Below are 27,785 nucleotides of genomic sequence, written 5' to 3' on the forward strand. Positions count from 1 at the left end.
CCAAGCAAAGAGGCAGATTTGCTCCTAGGAGTGCAGCCAGGAAAATAGTTAATAGTCAGCCAAGGAATATTTTGGTTGGAATACAAGCAAACTGCATTGTTCCCAGCACAATAACTTAAAAAAACACAAGTATCAACAGAAGCCCTGCTAGCCAAGCGCCCCGTTACCTAGAGCTGGTTACGGGCTTGCGGCTCGCGCGGCGAGGACAGCGGGGCTGGCTCCTGCAACGCGCCCAAAAGGGGACACGGGCTGCTCTGCACCCGCACCTCTGCGCCAAGGAAGCCACCTGGCAAGCAGGAACGGCAGAGACAGGTTTCAAAGTCCCTTCGAAAGAGCCAGTGCTACTCTGCACCGAGGTACTCTTGCAGCAGGAACGAAATAAATGTTTTTTTTCTCCCTTCTGATGGGCTTCCAGCCTAAGGAAATCCCCAGACATTGACTACTGGGCAACCAAGAAGGCAGAAATGGATTTGGAATATTTTAAAACATTCGTTTTTCTGGAGTCTGAAAGAGGCAAGGCAGCCTGAAGGCAGAAACACGGCTTGGTGCAAGGGGAACTCACCGCGTGCGGCTGGTGCCGAAGGCTGCACAAGGGGAGGAGGCAGGAAGGCACCGAGCCCGGCACGCGGGAGCTCGTGACACACAGCTGTGTTTTTATCCCATTTAAACTAGCTGCACGTAGGATCTTACAGATTCACATAAGACCCTACACATTTGTAACTCATGAGAAACACTGCTCCGAGTGCCACAGACATCCTGAATCTGCTATAATCACTGTACTAGAAAAGGAAAAACATTTTAAATTACAGAGGGCCTGTATTATTTCTGGACTTATGTCTCAGAATGCAATAGATTGATACCAGAGGGAAAAAAAATAGATCAGGAACTGTATATGGCAAGCATTGTACTTATCTGAAATCCTACACGTACACAAAGCCTGCACACACACAGAACATGCAAAACTAGGAACGCAAGTGCCCACACAGCAGGAAAGTCAATTAGTCTAAGGAAAAAAAATGAAGCAATAAACCACGTGCTACATGTTTTTCTGAAGCTCCAAGTCTGCGAGGGAGTAGCCGAGAAATAAAACGAAACCTAAAAAGTGAAAACAATTATGGCAAACTGGCAGTGCCACCAGAGTACGAGGCAGGAAATACTGGGAGGGAGATGTGATTCAGGATCCTTCCCCCTCAACAGAGCTCACATTATGCAGGGGAAAAGCAACCTTTTGTTGATCCTGTTGGGAACTGCCTGTCAGGAGGCAGAGGAAATTCTGCATCCAACACAAGCCGGACAATGACAGCCCTTCACAATAGTCCCAGGCTCTGTGCGCAGGGCCACAGTGGCTTTTTTTCCCTTCTTCTTCCCCTCTCCCGACACCATCATACAAAAAATTCACTGAATGGCGACTCTGCTCTTTTCTACAAGTGAGCCAAATTCATTTTTCCTTTCCTTCATGCACATTTTGCCTTCATGTATTTCATTCAGCGTCAAACAAGCCCGCAACGCCCTCCTCAAGCTGCGTTTTCATCCATACGGAGCAGGGAGAGAGCCAAAAAGTCAAGAACAAGAAGCCAAAGGGCCAACCAAGCGCAGAGCCATGAAGGTGCAAGGCAGGATACATCAGCTGGCTCCACAAAACCAGCAACCACTGCCCCTTGGATATACCCAGCGCTTTGTGGCTCGGGTCACACTCCACGGGACGCCGTGTCTATCAGCAGCACATATGCAGAAGATAAAATCTTTACTATCATCTTAATATTATTTGTCTTTACAGATGCCAAAGAATATCTGGGACGTGATCCAAAACACTTTAAATAAGGCTGAGACATATGGGAGAGAGGCACACACAGTGTTTCAAACAAAACTGAGTGAAAAAGTGTGCATGTGTGTGGGGGAATCCAAAAAGCAAAGTCAGAAAGGAGAAGAAAATGATTGTATCTGTATAGGGAATTGAGAACAGTTGTACAGCTTCAACTGTGACTGACAGAATTATCATCACTGCCCTGAAACAAGTATTTTGAGGTATATTGAAATGTTGATCTTTAATGAACAAATTAAAAAAAATGTAGCAAGCTTACTGGCTTGCTTTCTGAGGAAGCTGGTGTTCAGCAACACAGAGAGAGTCACCTTCAAAATTAAAGATGAATCACAACTAATCACAATACTTTGAAGAGCAGGACAAGGACCTGCCCGGGTTCCTCACCCCTCTGCCTGTGTGGAAAGCAGATCCAATCCTGTCACAGCCAAGTCTTGCCTCCGTGTCCAACGACAGGCTCATAATTCTTTAAAACACTGATATAAATCAGTTCTCTCAATTGCTTTTTCCTACTCAGCTGTGCTGGAATGCTGCCCGTTTTGAAGCAAATAACTATCTTAGGAGGAAAAGCAACGTGCTCTAGAAGTGCCTGTTTCTCTGCACTGACTCTACAAGGGGGCCAGGGTGTCTCTCGTAGGTCTCCATTCAGGAGATGTGGAAGCTGCTTGAGAAAACCTTCACCCTTGGCTTTGTATTCCTATCTTGCAAGTACCTTAGAGGGTGTTTAAGCATCTTCCCAAGTCAGGTTGTGGAGAAAGTGGTAAAAGGGCAACTCTTAAGCACCAAGAGCAAGAAAGACATTAAAGAAAAAAAAAACTCCTTCCCTTAAGTACCATTACCTAAAGATGCCTATATGATTTGGAATGGCTGTTACTACTCTAACCATACGTGGAACACAACAGTCCATGTTGTTTCAGACTGTACAGCTGGTAAACACAGTCATTTTTACATCCTTTATTTAAGTCTAAGCAATCACATCTGCATTCCCCCTTCCTGGAAGAAAAATATGTAAAACCACAAAGCCAGGAAAAGACCACCGTAGAAAACTGAAAGGCTGATCAGAAAACAGCAGATTTCAAGAGCTGGAGAAGCAAACATTCTTGCTACAGGGAAGACACTTTGTGGCCAAGCAGAATGGACAGAAACCTCAAGAATTTAAGGCCAATACTTGTGCATTCCTGAATGCTCCAACAGCTGATGTCCTCACACCGCTGCAGCGCAGCCTCCTCTTTGGCCAACTTACCTTGGGAACCACTGGCTTCCTGCTAAACACTTACTCCCTCAGAGGTTAAAGTGAGACAAAAGAAAGAAAGAAAAACAACTTAATTCTGAAAGAAAGAGAGTACTTTGCTGGCATAATTTAAAGCTTAAATTCACACGTGGCTGCAAGCGTTTCGGAAGCCCGTCCCACAGACCCAGCTCTTCTTTCTGTGCATTCTTCCTTCTCTGTGCTCGACCCAAGCCTTTGGCTGCAGTCACTCACAGCGGCCGCTGCAGCTCACGGCGCGACGCAGAGAGGCCTCAGTGAAACCCAGCAGTACCCCCAGGGCTACAGAAGAGCTCAGGGCCAGCCCCGAAGGCCCCGTGTCACACGGTGAGCAGGCAAAAACAAACAGCACAGAATTATCCCAACGCCAAGTACAGTGAAGAAATAACAGCCAAATGAAATAATTCAGTCATTTAGGCACATACTTTTAGGCAAAAAGCAAGCCAGTGGAAGAGAAATGAAATACGAAATCTAGAATAGAGGCTGAAATCCCATCTATTTTTGTTAAACTCTAGGTGAAAATGTAGACCGCGTGCAGTGCCGACGCGTTGCAGGCAGTGTTCTTTAATGGGAATGAAAGCCAAACAAAAGCACCCACCCTTTTAGAAGCATGAACAGGATATGTGGATGGGCACTAATGTACTCCACAGTAGGGCTGCGTGTGCCGATTTGTCTTCTCAAGATGTTGTTAAATATCTGGGACACGTCCTTTTTGCCCTGTTAAAGAAGCAAAATATATTTTCAACTGTAAAAGCATGAACAAACGATCATTTAGAATAATCTCTATTGAAAGGGGAAATGAAATTTAAATTGCATCAAGTGTGTGTCTCTTTTCCAGGCCCTCCACACTCCTCCCACCTGACATGTGCTGTCTCTTCAAATGACAAAACAGGCTTTTTTCCATGAGGTTGCTCTGAATACCACTCGCCCCCCACACACAAATTTGGGTATTTCCTTTACCAAGACATGCACCCTCCTTATTCTATTGAGCAAGTCCCTCGAGATCCGAGTAAGCAACAAGAAAGCACTAACACACACGCACAGCTGCTCTGTGCCAAACGGGTGTTCGCAAGGTGCACTTGCTTTCAAGATTAAGTAGTGAAGCCAGTACCAAGTACAGTGAAGCACAGTCTAGCTTTACAAAGCCAAAGTTTTTCCTCATTCTTACGTGATCAAAGCAAATCTGATCTTACTTTCAAAAAAAAGGGGGGGTTAAACTTGAAACTGACCCTAGCCCGATACACAGACAGATTCCATGATCGTGCACATTCTTTTTACCACAAAGAGTAAAATCACTATAACTGATCACAGGGCCATGCCATATACCTCATGTTTCTACTTTAGTCACGACTAAGAGGGGAAGGATCCTTAACTCTGCTCTCAGTTTCTCCTGTATCCAGACCAACATGCACTGCAAAATGGTGTTTTGCAGCAGCAAACATCCCCACGCAGGCAACTTTTGGGAAGGACCTTCCCAATGACGCTCCGCTCAGCTGCGGAGTCTGCTGATACCTCGTGCATTTTAGGTCCTCTTCCTCCCCCGGCCACAGGAGAGAGATTGATGCTGAGAAGAGGCTGGAGGGGAGAGGCTGCTGCACTGATGCCCAGTGACCAGGGCGCTGAGGAGGGAGCGGGGCACTGTGCACAGGGCAGCCTGGAGCCAAGGGCGAGTTACAATCCGTCCACGCTCACTGATCTGCCTGGAGAGCACAAACATTCCTTGGCTAAGAAACCACTGGGCGTTTTAAGCCAAGGAGCAGATAGTTTCACACGGAGGGAAATTCCCTAGTTTCACCTCTACAAATCAATCACAGCTGAGAAGCACAGAATATTCCGCTTTCTTCGTCGCTCCAGCCCAGCTGGCCTGGAGGTTCGGGGACTAAGGGAATTAAATAAGAGGATCACATCAGAACTGGCCAGTCCATCTGCCTTTGTCTGCAACATTTTTGACCCCTGGACATTCTCTTAATTAAGCCATTTCTTTATACAAACGTCCCATCTTTACAACATCCACAACGTATGTCCGGAATCTTGCGATCCCCAGTGGCCGCAGCAGTTATTCCAAAATGAAAAAAAAAAAAAAAATCCAAAAAATGGAAGAGCTGTTGAAAGACAGAGACAAAAATGGCCAAGATTTAAGTGATTTTCCCTAGTAAGCCAAAATTTTTATTACCCTTTAATATTAGGTGCACTAAGACATTATATCCAATAATAACATATTTTCTAGGAGGATAACTGTGAAAACCAAAGCTGTTGGTCTCTCTGGATTCTCCTCTAGGGAACAGAGGCAGATAGGGAACCAAGGCAGACTTCCCTCAACATCAGACACCCACAAAAACTGTTGGAATATTTTTGCAACGCTTCCCACTTGGACTCTGCACTTCAAGTTCACCTTATAATGAAATCTGTATGATAACTGAAGCACAAGATAGAAGGGCTGTGTGCAGAAAGAGAAGAAAACAGCTAGACGGGAGCTCAAAGGATGCCATCATTTCTGTAAAAAAAAACAACTTGCAAGACATCTTTACCATAACGTAGCTCATATTTCCTGACAAAGTGAGAGGATATTTTTAACATTTACCACCTCTCGCTGGCTTCACAGCTTAGGAACATGTAGGTTTGCATGCTGTAACACATCTTGGTAAACTTAACTATTTCTGCAGACCTGCCCTCCTCCAAGAGCTCTTCCAAGTTCACCCATAAATTTCCCATTTTGAATTTGCCCCACTTCAGTCTCATGGAAGCAGAGGGCTTCTGCTCAAACCCAGCTTCCTTTCTGTTTCCTGTAGATGTGTGATAGAGGCATGAAGGACACACGAGCCTTCCCTGGCCACCCTCACATCCCCCAGCCAAGGGTATTGGCAGATGAAACAGGACTCCAGCATCTGTTTTTTCTCCTCATTGGTGGTATTAATATTAATATTGTCTCTTTCCAAGTCACCAAGTTTCACAAAGTCTTTTACATAAGCACTACCGGGCAAAACTGGGTTCAAAGTAGCCACCAGGTGCAGGGTGGAGGCTGAAGGGTAGGAGGTAGGAGCAAAGGGGCCAAACCAGGACAAAAAGCAGGTAATTACATAAACATCATTTCCTTCAGAAAGCAGCTTTTCCCATGTTTTCAAATTTTGCTGTCTACCATCACATACTGATCACAGAAAAAGCCTTGTATGTTAAAAGGTGATGAAATTGCTTAGTCAACAAGGACACCTAAATGACATTTATGAACAATAAATTAATATAATAAACACAAGCAGAAAACTTGATAAACCCCCCAAAAATGGAAATATGAAGACAGAGCAACATCCGCTCTTACTAGCCTGTTTTCCAAAGACATTTCATTTTATTAATTCCAAAAAGGAATAAAGTAAAAGTTAGAAGTTTTGCTAAATGATTGAAAAGCTTTATCATGGAAAGAAAGACTGTTTTGTAATAAAAGTTATTAGAGTGAAAAATGTTCTTGGTTATTATGTTTCCATGAGCTATGCTATTAGAACCACATTTACATTATGTTGCTGAATGACTGTTACTCACGTAACAGTTCTAATAACTTGCTTGGTATTTTACTCAGAGTTTACATTTGAAGATCGTGGGTGTGATAGATGGGTACAAAATATTATGTTTCAGAAAAAAGCAATATAGACTGTCAGGCAGTCTTAATCTAAAAAAAATAAAAATAATGTAAAAAGGAGAAATTTCTCTGCTAGGGAATATTTGCTAACAATAGCTTCTCTTCTTCTCTTCCTCCTTCTCCTTCCCTCCCCTCTTTAAAAATCTAAATTACTGCATCCTTATTTTGCACCAAGACATCTAACAGTTGCAGGGGCAGCAGGCAGATAGCAAATTGAAGGGTCTGAAGAAATTCCATCATTATTTTTCTTTTCTTTTTTGGATTGGATGAAATTCCATCATTAAAAGCAAAAACACTCTTGAAATCAAGACCCGAGGAGGAAAATGGAAAGGTTGTCACCTGGGAAAACCCCAGTGACAACTTCTGGAAATTAATTTTTAAAATGTATCCGTCCCTTGAAGGCCAGACTCGCTCAAGGTGCAGCCCAAACCCGAGCAAACCCGCCCGTCCCTCCTTCCTTCCATTCAGTTTCAAAGTGGAAAGAGAAGCAGAGCAGCAGCTGGTGACTCCCACCCCGGAGAAGCCTTCCCGAGGAGGCAGCTCCCGGGAACGGCTCCGTCCCACCGCTCCGGGAAGTGGATTTTCCAACTCCCTGCCCTGCCCGCGGGCACTGCCCTCCCGCCCCGCGGCTGGGAAGTTCTGATGCCCGGAGGCTCCCGGGTGCTCTGGCCGCTTCCCAGAGGCCGGAGTTTGGGAATTTCCCTGGTTCCCCACGAGCAGTCCCCGAGGGAGCAGCGCGGCTGACCTCAGGCTGCAGGAACAGCCACAGCCTCCCAGAACATGGCCAAGCTTCTTCCCAGTCCCTGCCAGTTAAAGGGCAGCTGGAAGGGTTTATATTCGTCTTAAATGTCAGGCATCTTTTCTACCATAACTTCTCCATGTTCATTTGCAACTCCAGTTCTTTTAATCCTGCTACGTTCTTGGCTTTAACAACAAAATTGTCAGTAATTTCTATAGGCAATTAAGTACATTTTTATTCATATTATATTTTATTCATATTAGGTTTTCAGGATTGGCAAAAAAGTTATATTCCTTTCATCTTTTATGCAAAGAATTAAATGGGGGTAATTCAATTTACCTTGACATTTCCCATCAGTTTCACAGAAGAGAAACCAGAGTTTTTGAAGACCTTTTTCAATTCCTTCCTCCTCAACTAAATCATTCCAATATTTCAGTCTTCTTTTCCCCCTCCCATATGAGATTTTTCCCAGCTTCTGATCACTTTCATTCCGTGCCTCTGAGCCCCGTCTAAACCAACCACAATCTCGCAGAGATGGTGGCTGCCACTAGCTGCACTATCCCATGGTAAGAGGTTAATCACTGCAGTGCACAGTCATAAACAATATTTGCAGCATCCTGGTTTGGTTCACATGGCAATGTTTTTTCTTATTTTTTTTTTTTAATTAATCAAGAAAGTTCATGGGATGCAGTACAGAAGCACATCTGCCAGTCTACTGGATCAATCTACAACAGCCACTTTCTTCGGCATGTGAAGAACAGTGAGCCCATAGGTTTTGGCAGGCATTGAAACTGTCTCTTTTAGGCTTCAGAAAAAATCAGCCACACTGACTGGCAACATTGGGACCGAGGAGATGAAAGATTTATGCACATTGACCTACCTCAAAATCTATCAGCTGCAGGTTGGCAATGAGCGTCACCAGAAGGCCACTGTTGTAGAGTTCCTGTGCCAGCTGAGCCACGATTTCTGTGGGGGGCTCCTTGTCTGTGGTACCACACAGAATTTCCTTCATGGCTTGCAGGGATTTTGACACTTCTTCTGATGCCTGTGGACCAACAGATAATGTGCTTTTTTTTTTTTAACCAGGTTTTATTAACTTTCAAAGACAAGCGGTTCAAAACCAAAGTTTCTAACTGTACCTATGCTGACTGCATGTGTTATTAAACGGTTTCACATGCTCAGGCAGTCCCGGAGGCCGGAGCGTTCGCAGCGGCTCCTCCACGAGCACAAAGCTGTGCTCAGCTGTGGGCATCCCCTCAGCGAGGCACCACGGCCACCACGCAGAGCTGGAGGGCACTTTCCCTGCTGTGCCCCACGGGGGGACACTGGGCAGGCAGACCCCAGCTGCCGGGGGGAGGCCACAGGACCTCCGCATCCTGAGGTGGATTATCCGCATCCTGGTGGATTGCAGGTGGATTATCCGCATCCTGGTGGATTGCAGGTGGATTATCCTGGCTTCTTTACGGATAACCCCAAAACATCCCGGTAACCTGGCCACTTGGCACTGCCACTACGTGTTCTAGCCGTGCTCTGAGCCAGCATCTTCAGCAAGGACTTGCTCTCTCAGGCATTGAAGCTTCAGGCTGGGAAACTGTTAAACAACCTAATGTGCCTCCAGTAAAACCCAACAGCTGCCACCAAACAAGCTAAAATAAGTCTTTCATCTTCTACTCCCACCTAATTTATTTTAATTCGATGCAATGTTTTAGGTGCCTAACCTAGAATACAGATCAGGAATTGCCTTATGAAAGCTTACAATAGAAAAACAAAAGAGGAATGTGTATAAACAGGTAGTAGCTTAGTGTTTGTGGCAGCCAGCAGACTTAGATTTGAATTATAATGTCCCACTTTCAAAGGGAAACAACCACAGGATACAGCGAGGTAACTCTGTCTCACTCTCTCCTCCTAGGTTGGTTCTGTTTTATCTAAATATAGGTAGATATTGTTCCATACTACATAAATAATAATAAATATTAACAAATAATAAATAATAATTAAATAATGCTCCTTGGTGCAAGGGCTTAAATATTTCTTGTTTGTGTGAAATCCTGAGTGCTCTAACATTGGGCTATGAGGGCATGCTGCTCTCTGCACCAGGGTGCATTAAACACAGGCAAGACCTGCAACTTGTGCATACAGAGTGTTGGCTGGGACTTTTTTGGTGAGGAGTGGGAAGAAAGTAGAGGAAGAGTTTTGAAAGCAAAGCTGAGAACAACGGGAAATTCCTAAGCAAAGTGATGAAAGCTTCTGAAGAAAGAACAGCATTTCCTATCTATAGTGCAAACACTTGCCTGAATGACTGGTTAGCTCAGCAGGAAAAATAAAAGAGAAAAAATAAAAGTAGCCCAGCAAGACACACAGAAAACTCAAGAGTCATTGCAGGAAGCTAACTAGGTATTAGTAGTTGTCCAACTCCAATATTTTCACCATCTCTCATACAAAATGAAAGGAAAAATGAGCAATATTATCACCTCAGTCTACACAAAGTTACCCCACAGCCCTCAGAAGAGACATCTCTGGACTGGTGTTGATCTCCCAGTATTTTTATAGTGATCTAGCTCCTGGATTTTATTCACATTAATATAAACCTAGAAAAAGCCATCTTCACATTATATCTACCTGGGAGATTCAAGCATTCACTTTGCACATATATGTGAAGTGTATAAAGGCATAATTTCCCCCAGTCTGTTGGTACCTGTTTTGCTCTTTTATGCTGGTTTACATAAGGCCAACATGAGTGGCATGTAAATTAATATGATTATGTGATTACCTCAAACATAGTAGAAGTCTTGTTGCTCCTTCGCGTAGCTCAATAAAAGAGCCTTATTTTTAACCCCAAATGTTAATGGTATGTCACTGGAGCTACCCCACAGAGTACAGATGGAATTAACAACACGGGTGACATCTTGTGAACTAAACCTCCAAATCTTCATAGGAACTGTGCAATTACTAGCAGATCCAAGGAAAAACCCATACATTTTTGTCTTTTCACCCCTTCTGCTTTGTAGAGTGTGAAAATGTCTGTCATCAAATATATTTTTTAAAAAAAGATACCCTTATTTTCCTTTTAAATATAAGTAGTCCTTTCTGATGCATGGATGTCTACAAGCCTCAGGCTTAGGTTTAGTTCTTGAAAAGGAGGCCAAAACATATACTGCTGCAGGAGGAAAAAAACCATCAATCTGTCACCTCATCCGCTCCTTTTCTTTGCCTCTTGTGCACACAAGCTAAATTTCATGTTTAACTTACTCCTGCTCTATTTCCTCTGGGATAGTCTGTGATCCACCTTCCAACCTTCCACCAAAATTGATTCCTCTTGACATCTACAAGTCTCTCTTCCATCCCTAACCCTCAAATCCATCTGTAAATAAATTATAATCCCAAACACAGATTCTTGAATTAGCAACCACTTCTAGCCTCCACTTTGACACAATCCCTATTTAACATTACTACATGTTTAGAGTAATCCTCCCCAAAAAAGGTACGTAAGCACTGTTTCTGGGATGGAAACTTGCTCAGAACTCAGAGGATAAACACTTTCCACCTCAAAACAAACAGAAAAGCAAGTAGGTTCCCTAAGGCACTTGGAAAATAAGAGGCAACAGAAAAGTACTTCTAAAACAACTTTTCCTAAGAAGTCAGGCAGCTCCTGACCCTCTTCAGGAAAATTTGCTCAAAGGACCAACCAAATCAAACCTCAGCAAGACACCCACAAAAAAATCCCACACACAGGACCTCAGGGACAAAAAGAGGTGATAGCAACTATCAAGTCTCTTATGACTTCCATGCTACAGCTCATTTGACATGAAAAGTGCTCAGATCCAACAGCAATGCTGGCAGCAGGAGAGAAAAAGGAAAAAGTGCTGCAACTGTCACTTCACTAACAGTTATGGAGCAAAAGAAAAGGTCACAGGAAACATCTAAGCGCTTTAGCAGTTTCTGGATTCGTTTAATACCCTTATGGGCTACCGAGTCAGCTTCTGAGTGGGAGCACAGAGCAGATAAGCTCAGATAACCTCTTTACGTTACAAACACGTTCAGCCTCCCCTGCTGCTGAAGTAGGGGTTTGTCTGCATTCACATGTCCTGCCATGCTCTGCTGCAAGTTCAGCAGCTGCTTGGACACGCTGTGAGCTGCAGATACTCAGTCCTGAGCCTGGTTCCCTACAGATCTCACCATTACCGACTCAGCAGGATCACAGCAGCAAGCAGCTTTAGATCACCAGGGTGTGTGAGGAAGTTCAGCAGCTGAGAGCGTGTGATCAGGTGCTAAACTCACACACATGTGGATCAAGTCACTGCTCCTCTATAGTCGGAGGCCGTTTCTGTTGTGCCCACGGCCAGGCCCCTGGCGCCCAGTCAACTCTAAGACGTTTTAGGCGCCAGGGCAGCATGTGCTGTAGGAAAAGGTCACTTAAGCCACAAGCAATGCGAGACAGGAAATTGCACCTCTTAGTGTTCAAAAATACTTTGTGCTTGAGGGCTTTGTGATTCTCTGAGATTTGACAATGTGATTCTCTGAGATTTGAAAAATGCTCTGATCTCATGTCCCCTTTCCTTTCTGGTGCTAAACGGGGCCATATGATCCTAGCATTTCTGCAAGGGGCAGAGGTGTCTTCCAAGTTGCCTCCTCCGTTTCTCCTGCCTATATGAAGAATTTCTTCCCAGAAAGACCTCAACACTTTTCTCCCCTATCTGCAGCCTAACACGAATTAGAAGAACAGACTCAGGTCTGTTTTTAGGTTGCAAAGGCCCAGTCTACACTACGAAGTGGCTAATGCTAATCTGTCTTTATTGAAATATTTCAGTATTCCTCTGCTATAAAACATCTTGATCTTTTTTACCCCATTAGGTTAAAAATTAACTTGCTTTGCCAGGGAATATAATTTTAGTTTTAGCCTTTTTATTTTTATTTTTTTAAGACTGATCTCTACAGGCGGGCTGAAGTGCACAACAATATTCCTGAGATAGCAGATTATCAGGCTTGGAAAAAAAACCCATATAATTATTAAAGAATGCAGCCTAAACTATTACGTTTTCTCTATATTCCAATTACACAAGACAGATTAATAATACATATCTTTTATATTAAGGGATTACAAAATCATCCTATGGGTCTTATTTTTTTTCTAAAATATCCCATTTTCCTACAGAGAGATTGTAAAGGGTAACATGCAAGGCTAAAACAGGCCTAATCTGTTGTTCACGCAGAAGGCTGAATTTTTATTTCCATAGTTACATGATTTTTTTTCCATACTCAAAGGCCAAGCTGCCTTTCCTGCAATAGTGCTTGTGTGTGTTATAGCAAAACACACAAGGCAGATATTTTTTTTCGGAAATAGAAACTTTGTACAAACAGGTTTCGAAAAGTCCCATAGGACACCACAGAGATGCTTTAGAAAGAGGCCCTAACTTGAGCAGCTCTATTTAAATTTCTAGCTAAATGGCCTAATACATCTCAACCTCTGCCTGTAAGTTTTGTTCTCCCTTCTCCTTAGCCACAATCTGCGATAAAAAAAAAAAACACTTAAATCAATTTCACACTTAAAAGTGCCATATTATGTTGCTCTGACCCAGACATATTCAGCTTGTTGAAGATGGAGGTAAGTGGATCTGCAGTGCAGATTTAGCCCTTCTTGTTACTCCTCTTCATGGAAGATTAGGAAAACCAGGAAGGGAAAAGTGTCAGGCCTGGAAGAGCCAACAGCCATGGGCTCCAGTGCCTGAAGATCAACTATCAGAATTTTCCAGGTGTCATCTCCATTTCACCTCTGCTTCGCAGACGGGTCAGCCAGCTCACACGTGTGTACACATACATTACAGGTCAGCATGGCTTATTCTTACCTTTATTCACTCAGGGACTTAATGTGGCATGTGTGATCACCCTAACTGTAAGAAAAAGAATCGCATGAAACTTTGTCACCTTTTCAAACTTGGGTATTAAAAATGCATAAGACAAATACTGGGTTCTGATATTTGGCATCGGCAAATTGATCAGGAAATTCTCTACTGTTATTACGTTTTACCGCTATTTGTATCGCTAACATATTTCCAGTGCACTGGAAATACAAAAATGTCTTTCTAAACTGCTGCTATTTTACACAGTTCCATGCAGTAACATATGCACATCTGCCAGTGCGTACAACACTCAAATGTGCAACCCAGTCAACTTCCAGTATTGCACGTTACACATCAGGATCATAAGCGTAAGTCTCCTTGGTGTGGTTTTGTCTGCTTTTAGAGCCTTGGTGTGGTTTTGTCTTGTTTTAGCTTACTGACCCATTGAAAGATATTCTTGCTGTGTGAATTAACCCCCTTTTTTTCTTTTTTCTGAAAGAAGAGGGGCAAAACATTGCTCCCTACACACCTGCAAGGGCTCCAAACAGCAGGCTCTGCATCCAGTATTCGTGCAGCTGCAGAACCATCCCAGACTGATCTGCAGCTGGTACAACTCCACGCTGAAGGGCTACACAGGAAAAAATTGGGAACTTCAGCAGAACATTTAGGATCAGCAGGCAGGAACTCGAGTCTCTTCAGAACTAGGCGTAATATTTTGCTAAAGGAGGTTGGTAAAGACAAGCTAGCCAGACATACCCAGTAGGAAAGTCCTTCTAAAAGGCAGTATCGTTAAATAGAAGAGACAAGTGTGCCCTACCTGGGCGTGGACTCCTTCCCTACTTTCAGTCATGCACACAAAACACAATTAGAGATTGTAAGGTGCTTAAAAATGAAAAAGCAACCAAAAGAGCCAACCCTTACGCTCTTGGCACCATGAGCTAATCTAACAGGATCTGGAGTTTCTCCCACCTCCAGTGCAATCAGCAGAACGGGGAAGCGGAGCCTTGAAACGTCTCACCAAATCCCAGGGCACAGGTTCCCTGCGCGGAGTTCGGGCTGTGGGTACAGAGTGCAGGGACTATTGGCAGGGAGGTTAGAGTGATCTACGCGAGCAAGCAGCCCTGTTACACACATTTAATGCAAGTGGGAGAGGCAAGATGCTTCAGAAAAGCAGTGAGGTAAAATGAGCTGAACACCGATGAAAGACACCGCAGCCTTGTGGTTCTCCCTGCCACAAAAACTGCTCACCACAGAGCCCCGAATTGGTTTTAACTCGCTTGGTTTCAGGTTCCACCGTAAGCCCAAGCCGCAAACCAGCGAAGCCACAAACTGTGGCCCGTGGAGGCCAGGCGTAGACGCAGCTTAGGCCGAGTTTCACCTGACCCCAGATCAGTTTGCAGTTCTCAACTAAAACCACGTTGATGCTTCAAGGGCTTTTCCTGCCGAGCGGGTTCAGAAAATGTTACCAAACCTGTAGGCACCGCGGATGGCCCCGAGCCACGGGCGCCGCACCCCTGCGTGTGGCGAACAGCGAGGGGGTTTAGAGGCCCTGCTGCACAACCCACCGCAGGCACCCGCACTGCTTCGTGCTGGCAACGGCCCCCAGCAAGTCAGGATATCGCCCCGGCGCTTTGGAGGTGGGTCGTGCATGCAGGGCAGCAAGGTCCTTCACTGCATCCACCACCAAGACACATGGCTGCTGTAGGAGTAAATTGAGTGGTATGGCCAACATGTCGCCTGCTGCCAGTTCCTCGGGTTTCTTTAACAAGTCTCCCATGCACTGCTGCTAGCAGGGTGTCTCCTCCCCTGGTCCCTGTTTGCACTGGGACTGTTCTCTGGTCAGCACAAGAGTTTGCACAGCAAAGAGCAAGCCCAAGGCTCTGCGGAAGGCTTCATTTCCCAGGCCATGAAATACTTCCCTTCCCTTCTTGTTAACCCCACAGCAGATACTGCTCATTAAACAGAAGGCACAGTCTGGGTCCATATGGCTGAGATTAACTCCTGATGAAATTTATGGAATTCTGTAATAAATATAATTGTTCCACACTACATCAAAGTGCAAACAGGAGGGCGGCAGGGCAAATGTACATGCCCCAGGAATGCAAAGGCACTGAAGTCATTTATCTCAGATGTTGGGGAAGGGCAGGTGCTGGATAAGGAAGGTGTTTTAGTCCACTTTTCCAGTCCTGTCTTACCCTACCTAACCTCCAGTTGTTGCACTTATGTTCCCAGTGCTGCAATACTTTCTTTGAAGTAGATTTTCAAAAGGAAAAAGAAAAAAAGAGATATAAAAAAAGAAAAAGAAGATATTAGAAAGAGCACTTCACAGGAAAAGGGGCCATGGTAGGGTGCTCTATCAGCCTTCAGAGAGTAGCTTAGAAAACTGTGAGGCTTTAAACACACACACATCCCTGCAAGCAAACAACCTCCCTCTGCAAAAATAAAAGCAAGGAATAAACATTCAAACTTAACCTATTTTTCACCTGACAACATATAAAAAAACATTATGGCAACACATTTTTTTTCCATAAAAAGATACATGGAGAAACTAGGTCAAAACCAATCCTTATCTAAGAAGACAGACTCTACTGCAATCAATTGACCAGCTTGTGCATTATGGAAAGTCTGAATACATCCTATATTATGACTAGTAATAAGCATTGTTCAGAAAAAGCACAAACTTCTGGACATTATGTATGTATATAATACACAGGAATGTGTCTTGGGAAAGGCCTTTATACTTACATGTGCCATCCTTTCGTTCTCTTTTTCAAGTTGCATCCTCCCTCTTTCCATTCCTAAAAAAGGGTCTTAACTAAATTACTGCTAAGCTCGCTCTATGCGTGTAGGGCATAGCTTGGAAGGAATGATCCTTTTTGCCTGGTTTAGAAATACATCCAAAGCCCAGAAGGTTCCCCACTGAGAATTACATGAACGGTGACTGAAACGGCCAGGCCTTCCCTCGCCTGACCGTGGAGCATCTCCGCTGCCCGGGGCATCTTCACCTTCAGCTCAAGAAAGGGAACAAGGTTGTTCTCCATGTTCACTTATTTAGGCCTTGCCACTGCCCCCTGCCCATCCTGAACATACTGGCAGCTGCCTTGGCCCACAAACCACATTCCTGTACTACAGTAAGAGCTGAAGTGTCACAGGATGCCTCTCCTCAGTGAGGTCCCTGAAGGAAGTTCTGCTTGACAGCTACTTTCCAAGGGAGAGAGATCAAGGACACTAGGAGTCATACTCCTAAAGTCCTGGGAATTTTGATTTCCCAGGCACAGTGGCACCTCTCCAGTTCACATGGCAAATGATAAGGACACGGATATCGGACAAATCCAACTGCCCTGATTTCCAACCTGCTACTCTCACAGGCCCACGGCTTCCCACAGCTTTGGCAGCGTGGGGCCTGGGGCTCCCTGCGAGCTGCTCTAGAATGAGAGCTGCGACTGCCCTTTTATCAAAGTTGGACACACTTCCCCCCTCCTTTGGAGCATAAATTGGAGGTAAAATACAAAATCTCTACAAGTCTCTGTAAAGCACAAAGAACAGCACTGTGCTTTTTTTCTTTGCTTTTGTTTCCAGTTAATTTTCTATAAACATTCTTAACAAAACCTGCAGAACACTTTCATTAGTTTAGTGGGTGAATAAGGTTTGAAAACCAGTGAACCAGTGTAGGCCCCATCCTGGTCTTTTCTTCCCCAAATGAAAATGTAAACAACATTCAAATAAACACGGCTCTACTAGGCTCACAGGCCTTGCGTATATAGTAATAGACATGATGTGTGACTGTTAACAAGAGTTGGTTTCCCTGCCAAATTTTAAATTTATCTTTGTCACAGTACTAAAGATCTTCCCTGCGATTTACTTGCCTGAATGTGGGACCATTAATCAAGCTATTTGCATTAATAGGTAGGATTTATTTCAGCCCAGCTCAGCGCAACCATCTAGATGACAGCTAACCTTACTGAGTAACCCGAGACCTTCCCCTGGGCTCGGGCAGAAAGGCCCTTTGTGCTTCCTCCTCTGCAGCTGACCACAAGGCCCGACTCAGCCAGCCACGCGAGCCTATGTGGAAACGCTGCCCAAAATACTTCTGCTTCTTGACTTGCTGCCTTGCTCCTGAAGCAACTGCCTGCTCCTTTCCTCCTTTTCCCTGACTACTCAACTTCATCCCATGTGTGAGGCAACCGCCTCCCACAGCCACGATAAACTAGGGTAGAGATAACAAGAACAAGACTTGGTCTCCTTTACCCAGACAAAAGGGAGGCACGTATGGTGGGGGGATACAGGCAAAATTTCCTGATTTAGGCTGATGGTTTTCCTGACCTCAACCCCATGACTGCCAGTCTCACACAAAGGCAGAAGAGGAGACTGGCTAAGAGGGCTGCAAGAGGGAAGCTTTAATGCTCCCCATTAAAAGCAGCACACATTTACTGACTAACCTGACTGCTAAAATGGTAAAGATACAGGACAATCCAAATTAACGCAGTTTGCACAAGTCTGTCAGGTTTTTAGATATTTTTTAACAGCCTGTTTGTATCCCCTTCAATCTAATGCAGAATAAGCACCGTTAGGAAGTTTGCAAGCTGTTTCCATCCTAATAAATCAGGGGAAATCTTCCGCATCTTTTACTTTGTGAGGAAAACACACACCAGCTGTTCTGAGGCTTATGAAAAATTTAAATTAAGTTTTCAATTTTCTAAGAGGCCTGAATTTCTCCTACTTTGTCACTGACATCCAAACAAACAAAAAAGCTCAAAGTCAGAATCCTCAAAACCACCACTCAGAGGAGTTATAACGCAAAGCAAACTTAAAAAAAGAAAAGTCTACAGCTTCTGCCTAGAATATCTTCTTTAAACAGGTTCTGAGGGATGCATTCAGCAGAGGAGGGCAGAATCTGGTAATTTATTTACTTTCAGTTTTAGTTCAGAGTCAAATTCTCTCAGAGCTCTTCAGTTAACTGAAGGTATTTAGGAATGAGACATCAAATACCAGAGGCCTCACTGAAATCCATTGACACTCGAAGCTACTCTCTTTTCAGCCTCAGAGAGTTTCAAGAGAATTCCACCAAGGACACTACGGGAAACTAAGGTTCATTTCTATTACAAGCTCATACACAAGCAGGGAGAAGCACAGCAACTGAATACAAATATCAGCTGCATTACAACTGCTTCAGCTTATCAGCTATTTCTGGTTCCACTGTCACTCAGCTTTACCCTGAAACTAGTTTGCTATTAATTAAAAGCATATACTTCTTTAGGCCTCTATTACCACAATACTACAGAGGGTAAGAGCCTCTGATGCAAAAAAAATTGTAACAATTTGTCCTTATCGAAGCACAAAATACTAAGCGGGAATATTTTCTGTGCTGGGGTGCAGCTTCCTAACTGGGAAGATTTCAGAAGTACAAGGACCAAAGAAGATCTACGTCAGAGTTCGTTTTTCATCCTGCTTTTGCTTCTATTGGCAAAAATGTAGCACTGTAATTAGAATAAGAGTAGCAGCTTTCATTTAGGAGAGGTGAGCACAGAAATGTTTGGAGAGGACTGACAGAGACATCTCTCACACGCCACTAAATACACACACACATGCTGGCTGCTGGGAACGATGTTCCTCAGAAGTTAGTTCTGCTGTGTGGGGACCTACACTTTAATCGTCCCTCTCATTTATCACCCTGCTAAAGCAATTAACAACAAAATATTTTTCAAATGGTCTTGTGGGCCACTTTGCTTGATATGTTACTATTCATAGTAGTAGTTTGTCTTTCTTTCTGGATGAGGCTGCTGGATCTCAACATTTTTTTTTGACCCCCACATCTGTTGCCCTTTAGCTTATGCAAAAGCTCACTGATTTCAGTAGCCCTCTTCATACAGCCAGTTACTTACTTGTGAAAGCGCCTGCAGAATCAGGGCAGCAGTGAACACCATTTCATTCCCTTTATTCTGCTGTTCCCCCAGTTCCATAAAAACCTTATCAGTCTTCTACAACATTACCTCGTACCTTGTCTGTTTTTTTTTCTTGTTTTTCCAATATGGCCATGTTTTCTTTCAGAATTTTCACAATCTCTGCAGGATTTTTGTGCGATTTACTAAACAAAGGCATGTTTTTTCTTCACTTGGATTTCTTCTTTCAGTATAGAAGAGGGCTGCCTTAAACCAAATGAGAAACAAACAAAAAAATGCTTTTAAGATTTGTACAAAACTTCAAAATAGAACACACAAAGACAACATGCACAAGAAAGGGCTGTGCCTTGGGCACTCAGTCTTGCTGCAGCTCCTCCTAAGCCACAGCAGCCCTGGCCCAGAGCTGCTGCAGGATTCCCAGGCCAGCAGGAGCACGTGGGAAGCAGCTACACAGGGGCCGGCTGCTCTCCAAGGCCCTGCACTTACACAGCTCATGACCAGGGCTCCTGGGGCTAAAACATTGCAAGATGAGGTCCCAGCTTCACAGCCACCACTCATGCAATTGCCTTTTCTCCTTTCAGCTTAAAGGCCATTGCAATGGTGTAGTTTAAGCTACCCCCTAAGTCTATCAGGCTTCAAGAATTCTTCAGTACCTGCGGGTTCAGGTCTTGCTTATGTAAAACGCTGCCTGACTTAAATACGGAGCAGAGGATCAGGCCCATATACAGGCACAAATGTTTTCATGACATTTAAATGAAAGACAGAGCATTTTAATAAAAATATTTGTGTTTATTTAATTTAAAACATTCTTCCTCTGCATGGCTGGAAAGGCAAATACCACATCAGTGTATAAATACATGAAAGAAACCAAGTAGCTCAGTTTCAGTAGGCTTCTGATCCTACCAAGCATTAGGCTGTGAACTCCCATGGGTTTTGCTGAGGGGCTGGTACAAATATCCCCTGAAGGTACTGGAAAAGACTGGACTAGCCTAGGCTCTGGTGAAGCCAGTGTCGCTTTAAAGGGAAAGCACAGCATCATTCTGGCCTGCATTCCAGCTTGTAAGGCATGAGGACAACAACAACAACAACAAAAAAAACCCACAAAACCAAAAATAATCTCAGACTTTCATCTCTTTCCACAACAAAAGACAACAGCAACCACCAACCTCCCCCATGCACATTTGCATGATCACTTGTGAAAGCAAACATATACACAGATCACTCCCATTTCCTTACTCGTTCTCATCTCTTATGATTAAAAAGCATTATACAAGACGTTTCAAATGAGAGAATTAAATAAGCATGACATACATCTAAAATAAACAAACACACACACACACACACCTGAACTGTGTAACATTTTCCTAGTGGTCCCAAAGAACACGCTTCTCTCACACTGTTGTTATTACTGAAATGCTTCAGAGTCTGCCATGAACCACAACCCCATTTGTGCCACATATCCATGTGCTACCAAACCCAAAATATCATACAACATTAACACACAGATTATATATATACTCTCTGTTACATATAATAAAGCAGTAAATTTTGCATCCAAACCATAGGAGTGCCTAAAAAAAGAAATGTCCAGACAGATTCTACCCTAGTGTTTTGCTAAAAACATTTCAAAAATATTTCTGCATATTTGCTTTACAAGAACAGTTTTTATTACATGAAGGAAATATTTTAAAATGTCATATTTAAAGTGAAAGTGCCTCAACGGTATCCAGAGCAGATGAAATTGTATACAGTTTCTCATTTGTTGCTAGGTTAGTTTTACAGAAATATTTTCACATTCGGCTTCTGAAAGTTGAGGTTTCCATTTTCCAGTTCTGCATGGCTCAGTTCAGACTGATTTTTATTTCTGCAGTGCTGGCTAGATAACCCTCAGTACTTGACCGGGCTCAAGACCAAGGAGGCAAGACGAGTGCTTAGCACTGCTCCCATGGAGCTCACACTGTGATTTTTGGCAGTGTCACCTTGCCTGGAAACCGAGCAGGGCTGCACCCCTCGACTCGCCAGCAAGCACTGCCGACGACCCGTCCACCTAACGACTGGCTCATTTGGGCATGTTCAGCTGCATGAGTCCTGGAAAAGGAGGGGCCTCTCACCTGCCAGCTTCATGCTTGCAGCCAGATCGAGCATTTCAAATCAACTTGAAAGCTGCTAGCAAGCTCTACACAACCAGACACAATCTGCAAGTAAAAGATTAGGAGCACAGAACAAACTCACTTAGAAAAGGACCCGACTCTGCACAGTTTTATTAGCCATGAAGACAAGGGTTATGAAATGTATGAAGGTGTAAGAGGAAGATTAAGAGAACAAAAGCCTGACTGGCACCCTGCATTTCAGCAAATTTTGTTTTCAACCCAGGTGTGGCAGTTTAATCCAGACTGCTAAAAATATCCTTTCATCTCCTTTCTTCTAGATGCCTCTGAACAGCGAAGAGCATAAGGGGAAGTCACTTGATTTTAAAACTGAAGGAATCACAAACTAGAAGCTCTGAGATTAAAAGTCTATCTTCCTAACTGGTGCCTTCACTGTGCATCACAAGCACTTCCCTTCCCTCTCCCTCTGAAAAAAAAAAAAAAAAAGGGAATAACTGGCATATGTATGTAGAACATGTCTGTATTTAAGCAATCCCCCATGCTGCCATAGCTCCGACACGATTTTTGAGCAGCTACACTAAGACTTTCCCACTGTAGAGTTCCCAGCTCACCCCTGACTCACCTCAGCACTGCTCAGGGATAACTGATCCTTAAACTTCACCTCAGGCTGTTCCCAATGTCCCAATCCCAACAGCAAGATCACTGGTCACACAGCAGGAAGGGACTCAGGAGACTGTTGGGTTCACCCCTCTGCTGAACAGAGCCAACTCTCCACTGCATTTATCAGTCTTGCATGCAAAGGAAGGCATCCACTGCCTGCAAGCGGAGGCAGGTGGAGAGGAAAAGGGGAAATGATGGCCATTGGCAGACAGCAAAAGGCATCTAAGATCTCCATGGGTTTTACCCCCCTCCAGGGCGAAGTATTTACCCCATTAGCATCTGGCAGGAGTTTCCATTCATGCCACACTCCAGAAAATAGGGTTATCATCAGGCTCAGGTCTGCTTTCCTGTTCCATGCCTGGAAAGCCTCGCAGCAGATGCTCTTCACAGTTACACACAGAAGCAAACGGGGGCAAAAATTACTGCTGTGATCTCAGCAGAGTGAAGTTAAGGGTCACATCCCTCAACTCTATGGCTGGCTCTTCCATAAAACAAGGGCTCTTCCCCTCCAGATTTGTTTCTCATGGCTGGCTTCTCCAGCACCTAAGAAAGCATGGGCTTTGGCCAAAGCACCTCCTACAGCTGGAGCACTCCCACCCTGCCCTCCTCTTCACACGGGTGCTCTTCCATCTATACTTCACTCAGGAGCTTTTCTCTTCTATAGAGGCACTCATCTTGCTGAAATTTCTTATTCCTTCATCATCTATTTTCACCTAATTTGTTGGGCCTCAGTTCTGTTCCAGACACAGCTGCCTGTCAAGGTTGCCTGAAAGGGGCCCGTAAGTTCAAAAGTTACTACTGGCAGAGAGTGGGATGATATGGGCAGTGTGCCCAGCAACTTCTAAAAATAATTGAAAGGCAGCAATGAAGGAAACCCCCCCAAAAGCAACACAGGTTCACCCATGATAACTCATACTGCAATCTCTTGCTAAGAAAGTATATTGCAAGACATGGCAAACCCAGGAGAGCTCACACATTTGAGGTAGAAATACACTGAATTGAATAAAATAGAAAAAAAAGAAGGAAAAATACAGCATAAAGGGAGACTTATTTGCCAAAAGAGCCACTAGCAATTTTGGAACTGGACTTTATTGACAAAGCTGTAAGAATTAAGAGCCTACTAACAAACCCTCATGACACAAAACCAGAATTTGTCAATACAGAAGAAGACTGAAATATCAGTACCTGAGGAACTGGAGAGTCTCAAGGACTGAAGAAACAAAAATGGAATAAAAAGTATCAGCTAATGCACTCAAAGACAGAAGTGAATCTGCTTCAAGATGCAGAATTAACATGAGAAATGAAAGGGTTGCCTGGTGACTATACCAATATTTGGCAGACAAGAGAATGACAAATATAAATCTATGATTAATTAAGAAAGCAAATTCTATTGAAAATACAAAATTAATATTTTTGCACAAAGTGCTGAAAAACTTCACCTAGACTACCATATATAATCCAAATCACCCAGTCAAATAAAATCCAGCAAAATGAGAACTGGTGCAGAAAAAAAGACCCTAGGATGAAGGAGAAAAATGAAAAGGCTGGCATGTCGGGGGACACTACAATTGCTCACCCTGATTAGCATAAGAACAAAAACACAGGGAAACAGGATTATAGCAGGAGTTTAAAAATAAAAAATAAAAAAGTTGTTTCAGCTAACAAAATAACAACCATTATTTATGCACAAACAAATAGCTATAAAGTGTCAGTGAATAAAGCTGAAAATTGAAGCTTTCTAACCATTGGAGCCTTGAGAGTTTGAAATAACCAGGCACAACACTGAGCATCTGTTCATAAATTTCTTTGAGAGTTGTCTGGCAGCAAGGGACTGGCCTGAGCAAAGTCCCTTCCTACTTTCCAGGAAAACTTTTTACATCTAATGGTTATTCAGTGGCATGTGGTTTTATACCATCAGAAACACACTGCAGTTGTTTCTGATTTCCTAAGGGGGAACAGCCAGCTTTCTCAGCACTAGTTGTGATGACAGTAGCTCACCTTCACTCTCGTCAGGAGCTGAGGAGACCTAGGAAAGAAACAGCTGTATCTCACTGAGCCAACTTGGAGCAGCTCAGGTTGGGTGTCCTGCTCATGGGGGACACTCTCACGTGGCACACGGCGCCTTTCCAGAGCCTGCTCTGGCCACTGGTACAAACAGGACGTTTCAGCCTGCTGTGCTGGAGAGTAACACACCTGAAGAGCTCTACTCTCCTCAAAATAATTTCAAGGAATATTATTCGGTAGAGAAAAAAAAAGTTTTGCTTTTATTTAAAAGACAAAGACAGCAAAAGACAGTTTAAAAAATCACTTTCTAAATGTTTAGGTGAATCTGCTAAAGTCAAAATACTGGAAAAAAAAATGAGAAAGACTAAAGCAGTCAGTTGAATCCAGAAGCATATGAGCTTTCCCAGAAGCAAGTCCTGGGGTAGTCGGTAGCTGTGTCAGAAATAACACAGCACCTCTTTATACTCGGAGCACGCCTCCCCTCAGAGCCCTCCAGCTCTGCAAACATTTAATTAAGATGGAAAACACACTTGCAAAAAAGCAGCACGCATACTCGTACCCGCCGCTCTCTACAAAGGGAAACCTGAAGCACAAAAAGTGACTTGTCCAAAGCCACATCAAAAAAAAAATGAGTGGCCGTGCCAAAAATAAAGCCTAATCATTCGACACTCCAGACTATGCTTTATCAGCCATCAAACATCTCCTCTGCCAACTGATCAGTTCATAAGCAGAATGTGCTAAAAAAAGGGGCAGCTAGAGCTCTTCAGTACAACTAAGAAGCACTCTAAGAAACCTAGTTCTGTCGAGAGTCACTCTCCCCAAGTTCTCTTTTGCTATTAACCATATTATTTCTTAATAGATTACAGTGAAGTAGAGCTTTTAAGAAAAACAGAGGAAGAAAATGCAGACAGCAACTTTATCAGCAGCCGAGCCCACTACAGAGGGACTCAGTCAAGCAGTTCAAGAGCAAACACTTCCTCCTGCCCACCAGCACAGGAATGAGAGTGTGTGATCCGGTCAACGTGTGCTTCTCAGATGCTCCTCAGGACAAGCAGTTTGCTCTTCAAAATTGAATGAGCGGATAATTTCCCTCCTTTCAAACGGAGACAAGCAAGCATCAGGCATTTGTCTTTCCTTACCTCTAAGCCTTCACCTACTGATATATCAGAATCAAAATGTTTTATTAATTCATCCTGAGAGATTTTTTTCTGGAAAGAAAAGACATCTTCATTTTCTATTCACCCCAATGGGCATAAAATCTATACATTTGGGTTTTTAATTAGCACTTTCATCAGAGTTTTACTAATTAGTCTCTATAAAATGAATGAGATGCTTCACTCCCTCCTCACTGCTCTCCTACAGCATTTGGTCAAGTTGTTGCAATTACAGGGTCAAGTACTCAAACAGGGATACAGAAGACACATGAACACCTGGGCCAGTCCAATTTGTCCACCCATGTCCAATTTCCCTCCCGTGATCCACGTTTCATTCAGCAAGCAGGATGAATCAAGGCTATACAAGAGAAGTTACGTGTAAAAGCCCCAGTGAATTGCAGATTTTGAAAGGTATGTTGTAAATGAGACAAAAGAGGAGAAGTTTCATGTTAGAGTGAATGAGCACTGCCTCTGCTCTGCAACAGGATTACTCGAAAACCCAGAAATTCACTCATAATAAGCCCTTACAGTTGGCTACTTTTTCTATTCCTGATTTTGGAAGTACCTGGCATGAAGGTGGGTGCTGGCTGAAGCTTCACCTTGAAGATACAAGACGGTGCTGTAGTGCTGACCCTGTGTTTTTTTAGTGCCTTTTTAAACAGGTGCCACTCATCTTGAAGATCAGACATGGCAGATGTACAGGCAATTCCACCCTTAGTCTGTCTACTGGCAGAGAATGGGAAAAACAATAGCACTTAATTGTACAATACTATTATGAAATTAAAGGCATTGGTGGTGATGACCCACTCAAGTGCTGGGATGTTCTTCTGTAGAAGCACTCAAAGAAATTAATCATTTTATATTTAATTGACGGTTTGGATGCCATACAACAAAAATAAAAAAACTACTTAGTCTCTCAGCAAACACTAGGGATGAAATGAAACACTGAATAGCTATCTGGGTGCCCAGGCCACAGTTGGGTGGTAAACATTTTGTTCCATGACAGATCCTACCCCTTGCCTAGTCACATTCCCACACCACAACCTCTGGACTCACACGGTTTTGTTTTGTTTTGTTTTTTGCATGGCCATGTGGTGAACCAGGCTGAGGAATTGATGAATTGATCCAGGATTAAGAGAAGTCTCATGAGGAAAAAGAAAGGAAAAAAAAAAAAAAAAAAGGGCAAAGTTTCCAGTCCAGTTCATCTTATGAAGAGCTGTACCAGCACAAGAAGGAAGGATGCTAGAGACACAGGGCTGCTAAAGCAGACACTACAGCTGGGATGTTCCTCAGACTAAAGCCAGGATGAGGCAGTGATCACAGGAAAAGAGGTGCAAGTGTGTGTTTATGTAATTCAAGGCTAAATCTTAATGGGTATATCCTCAGTAAGGTAGAAAGGACAAGCCGTATTGATAGACATAAATGCCAGATTTAAGGTTAGGAACATCCCGAGCATTTGACTTTGCTGTCTAGTATCCTGTGCTACTGCTCCTATCACAAAACATACATTATACAACAATATCTGTGTGTTGTAATGCTATACAATGTTCAGATTCTAAAACCATGCAGAACTTTCATCCATACTCCTGCCTGCAAGGACCATCCTTGTACCACAGGATTATGTAGACTCCACCACTGACAAAACTAGCTAGAAGCAGCAGATTATATTTCTAGTTTTATTCAACACAGAGGTAGTAAGAAACTGGTACATCCTACAGTCACTGCATTTGGCAGGATTGGTGAAAGTCTAGAATATTTGGGATCCCTATTTCCATTCATCAACATGGAGGTCTTTCAACCTAAAAAATTAAGAATTCAATTCTATGCCTAATTGTAATCCAGAGCAAAATTCCCACAAGCTTAGCTATGAAGAATAAGGTCTCTTAACTAATGTTTCTGAAGTGTGTATAATTCTAAGAGAACACCTTTCTAACGGTTTTCATTTATTTAAGAAAAAGGGAAAAACAAGTTTCCGTTTCTAATCACAACAACTGCCGAAATAATGGAAACCGGTTATAGAATTTTAAACAACACAGGCAGCAGCCAAGAGAGAACAGGACTTCCTCTAAGTCCAGTAGTGAGAAATGTTAATAAGGTTTTTGCTTTTTGTTTCGTATCACTAAAAATTACCTCTCCCAACAGCATTAACCTGCCTGTGCCTTTAGCAAGCCAGATGCAGTACTTTAATGTGCTCAGAAACTACGGAATTTGGCTTATCACTTATTTCACTTCACTACTCAAATTACTCCAAGAAAGTCTGTATGCAGAAAACCTTCCCTCAAGTTCAACAGAAGTTTAGCCCCCAATACAGACTTTCCAAAGAGCCCCTTTCATGGAAGCAGCATGTCAGGTTGACAAGACCTACAAGCTATAAACAGAGAGATGGTTAACTTACACATGCACTTTCTTGTGGCAGTTCACACACATACTCATCCTGCATCCATCCCTACCAGCTCCCGAGGTTCTTATGCAAGTGGCTAGGCTCTCATTCCTCTGCATCGCAGCAGAAAGTCCGCAGCTGCAGGCAGGCAGCAGAGAGGAGCAAGAGAAATGATATATTGCAGATATTTTATTTTTGGAAACCACACTGTAAATAAAGCCATATCCAGAGATATTCCATGGACACGGAGCGCCTGGTCTCAGAGCCAGTGCCTTATGTAACAGAAGGA

The 27,785-nt window shown here is 43.4% G+C and overlaps 1 protein-coding gene across 3 annotated transcripts in view; it reads right to left on the reverse strand.

Moving 5' to 3' along the window:
• The window catches only part of CAB39L (calcium binding protein 39 like), a 37,862-nt gene that overhangs the window by 9,643 nt on the left and 434 nt on the right, over positions 1-27,785 (reverse strand). Inside the window, exons 2-4 of one of the 3 annotated variants that reach the window (XM_088522169.1) lie at positions 19,288-19,432; positions 8,334-8,498; positions 3,685-3,803 (exon numbers count right to left, since the gene is read on the reverse strand). In XM_088522169.1, coding sequence (XP_088378295.1) covers positions 3,685-3,803; positions 8,334-8,498; positions 19,288-19,389 — 386 coding nt within the window. In that variant the 5' untranslated portion in view covers positions 19,390-19,432. Of the gene's footprint in view, positions 1-3,684; positions 3,804-8,333; positions 8,499-19,287; positions 19,554-27,785 lie in introns of those variants that run through there. The other 2 variants (XM_088522168.1, XM_088522167.1) reach the window with 2 other exon arrangements.

The sequence above is a fragment of the Tinamus guttatus genome, unplaced genomic scaffold, assembly GCF_059628265.1.
Source record: "Tinamus guttatus ecotype Peru unplaced genomic scaffold, ASM5962826v1 Tinamus_guttatus_pri_ptg000150l, whole genome shotgun sequence".
Lineage (NCBI taxonomy): Eukaryota > Metazoa > Chordata > Aves > Tinamiformes > Tinamidae > Tinamus > Tinamus guttatus.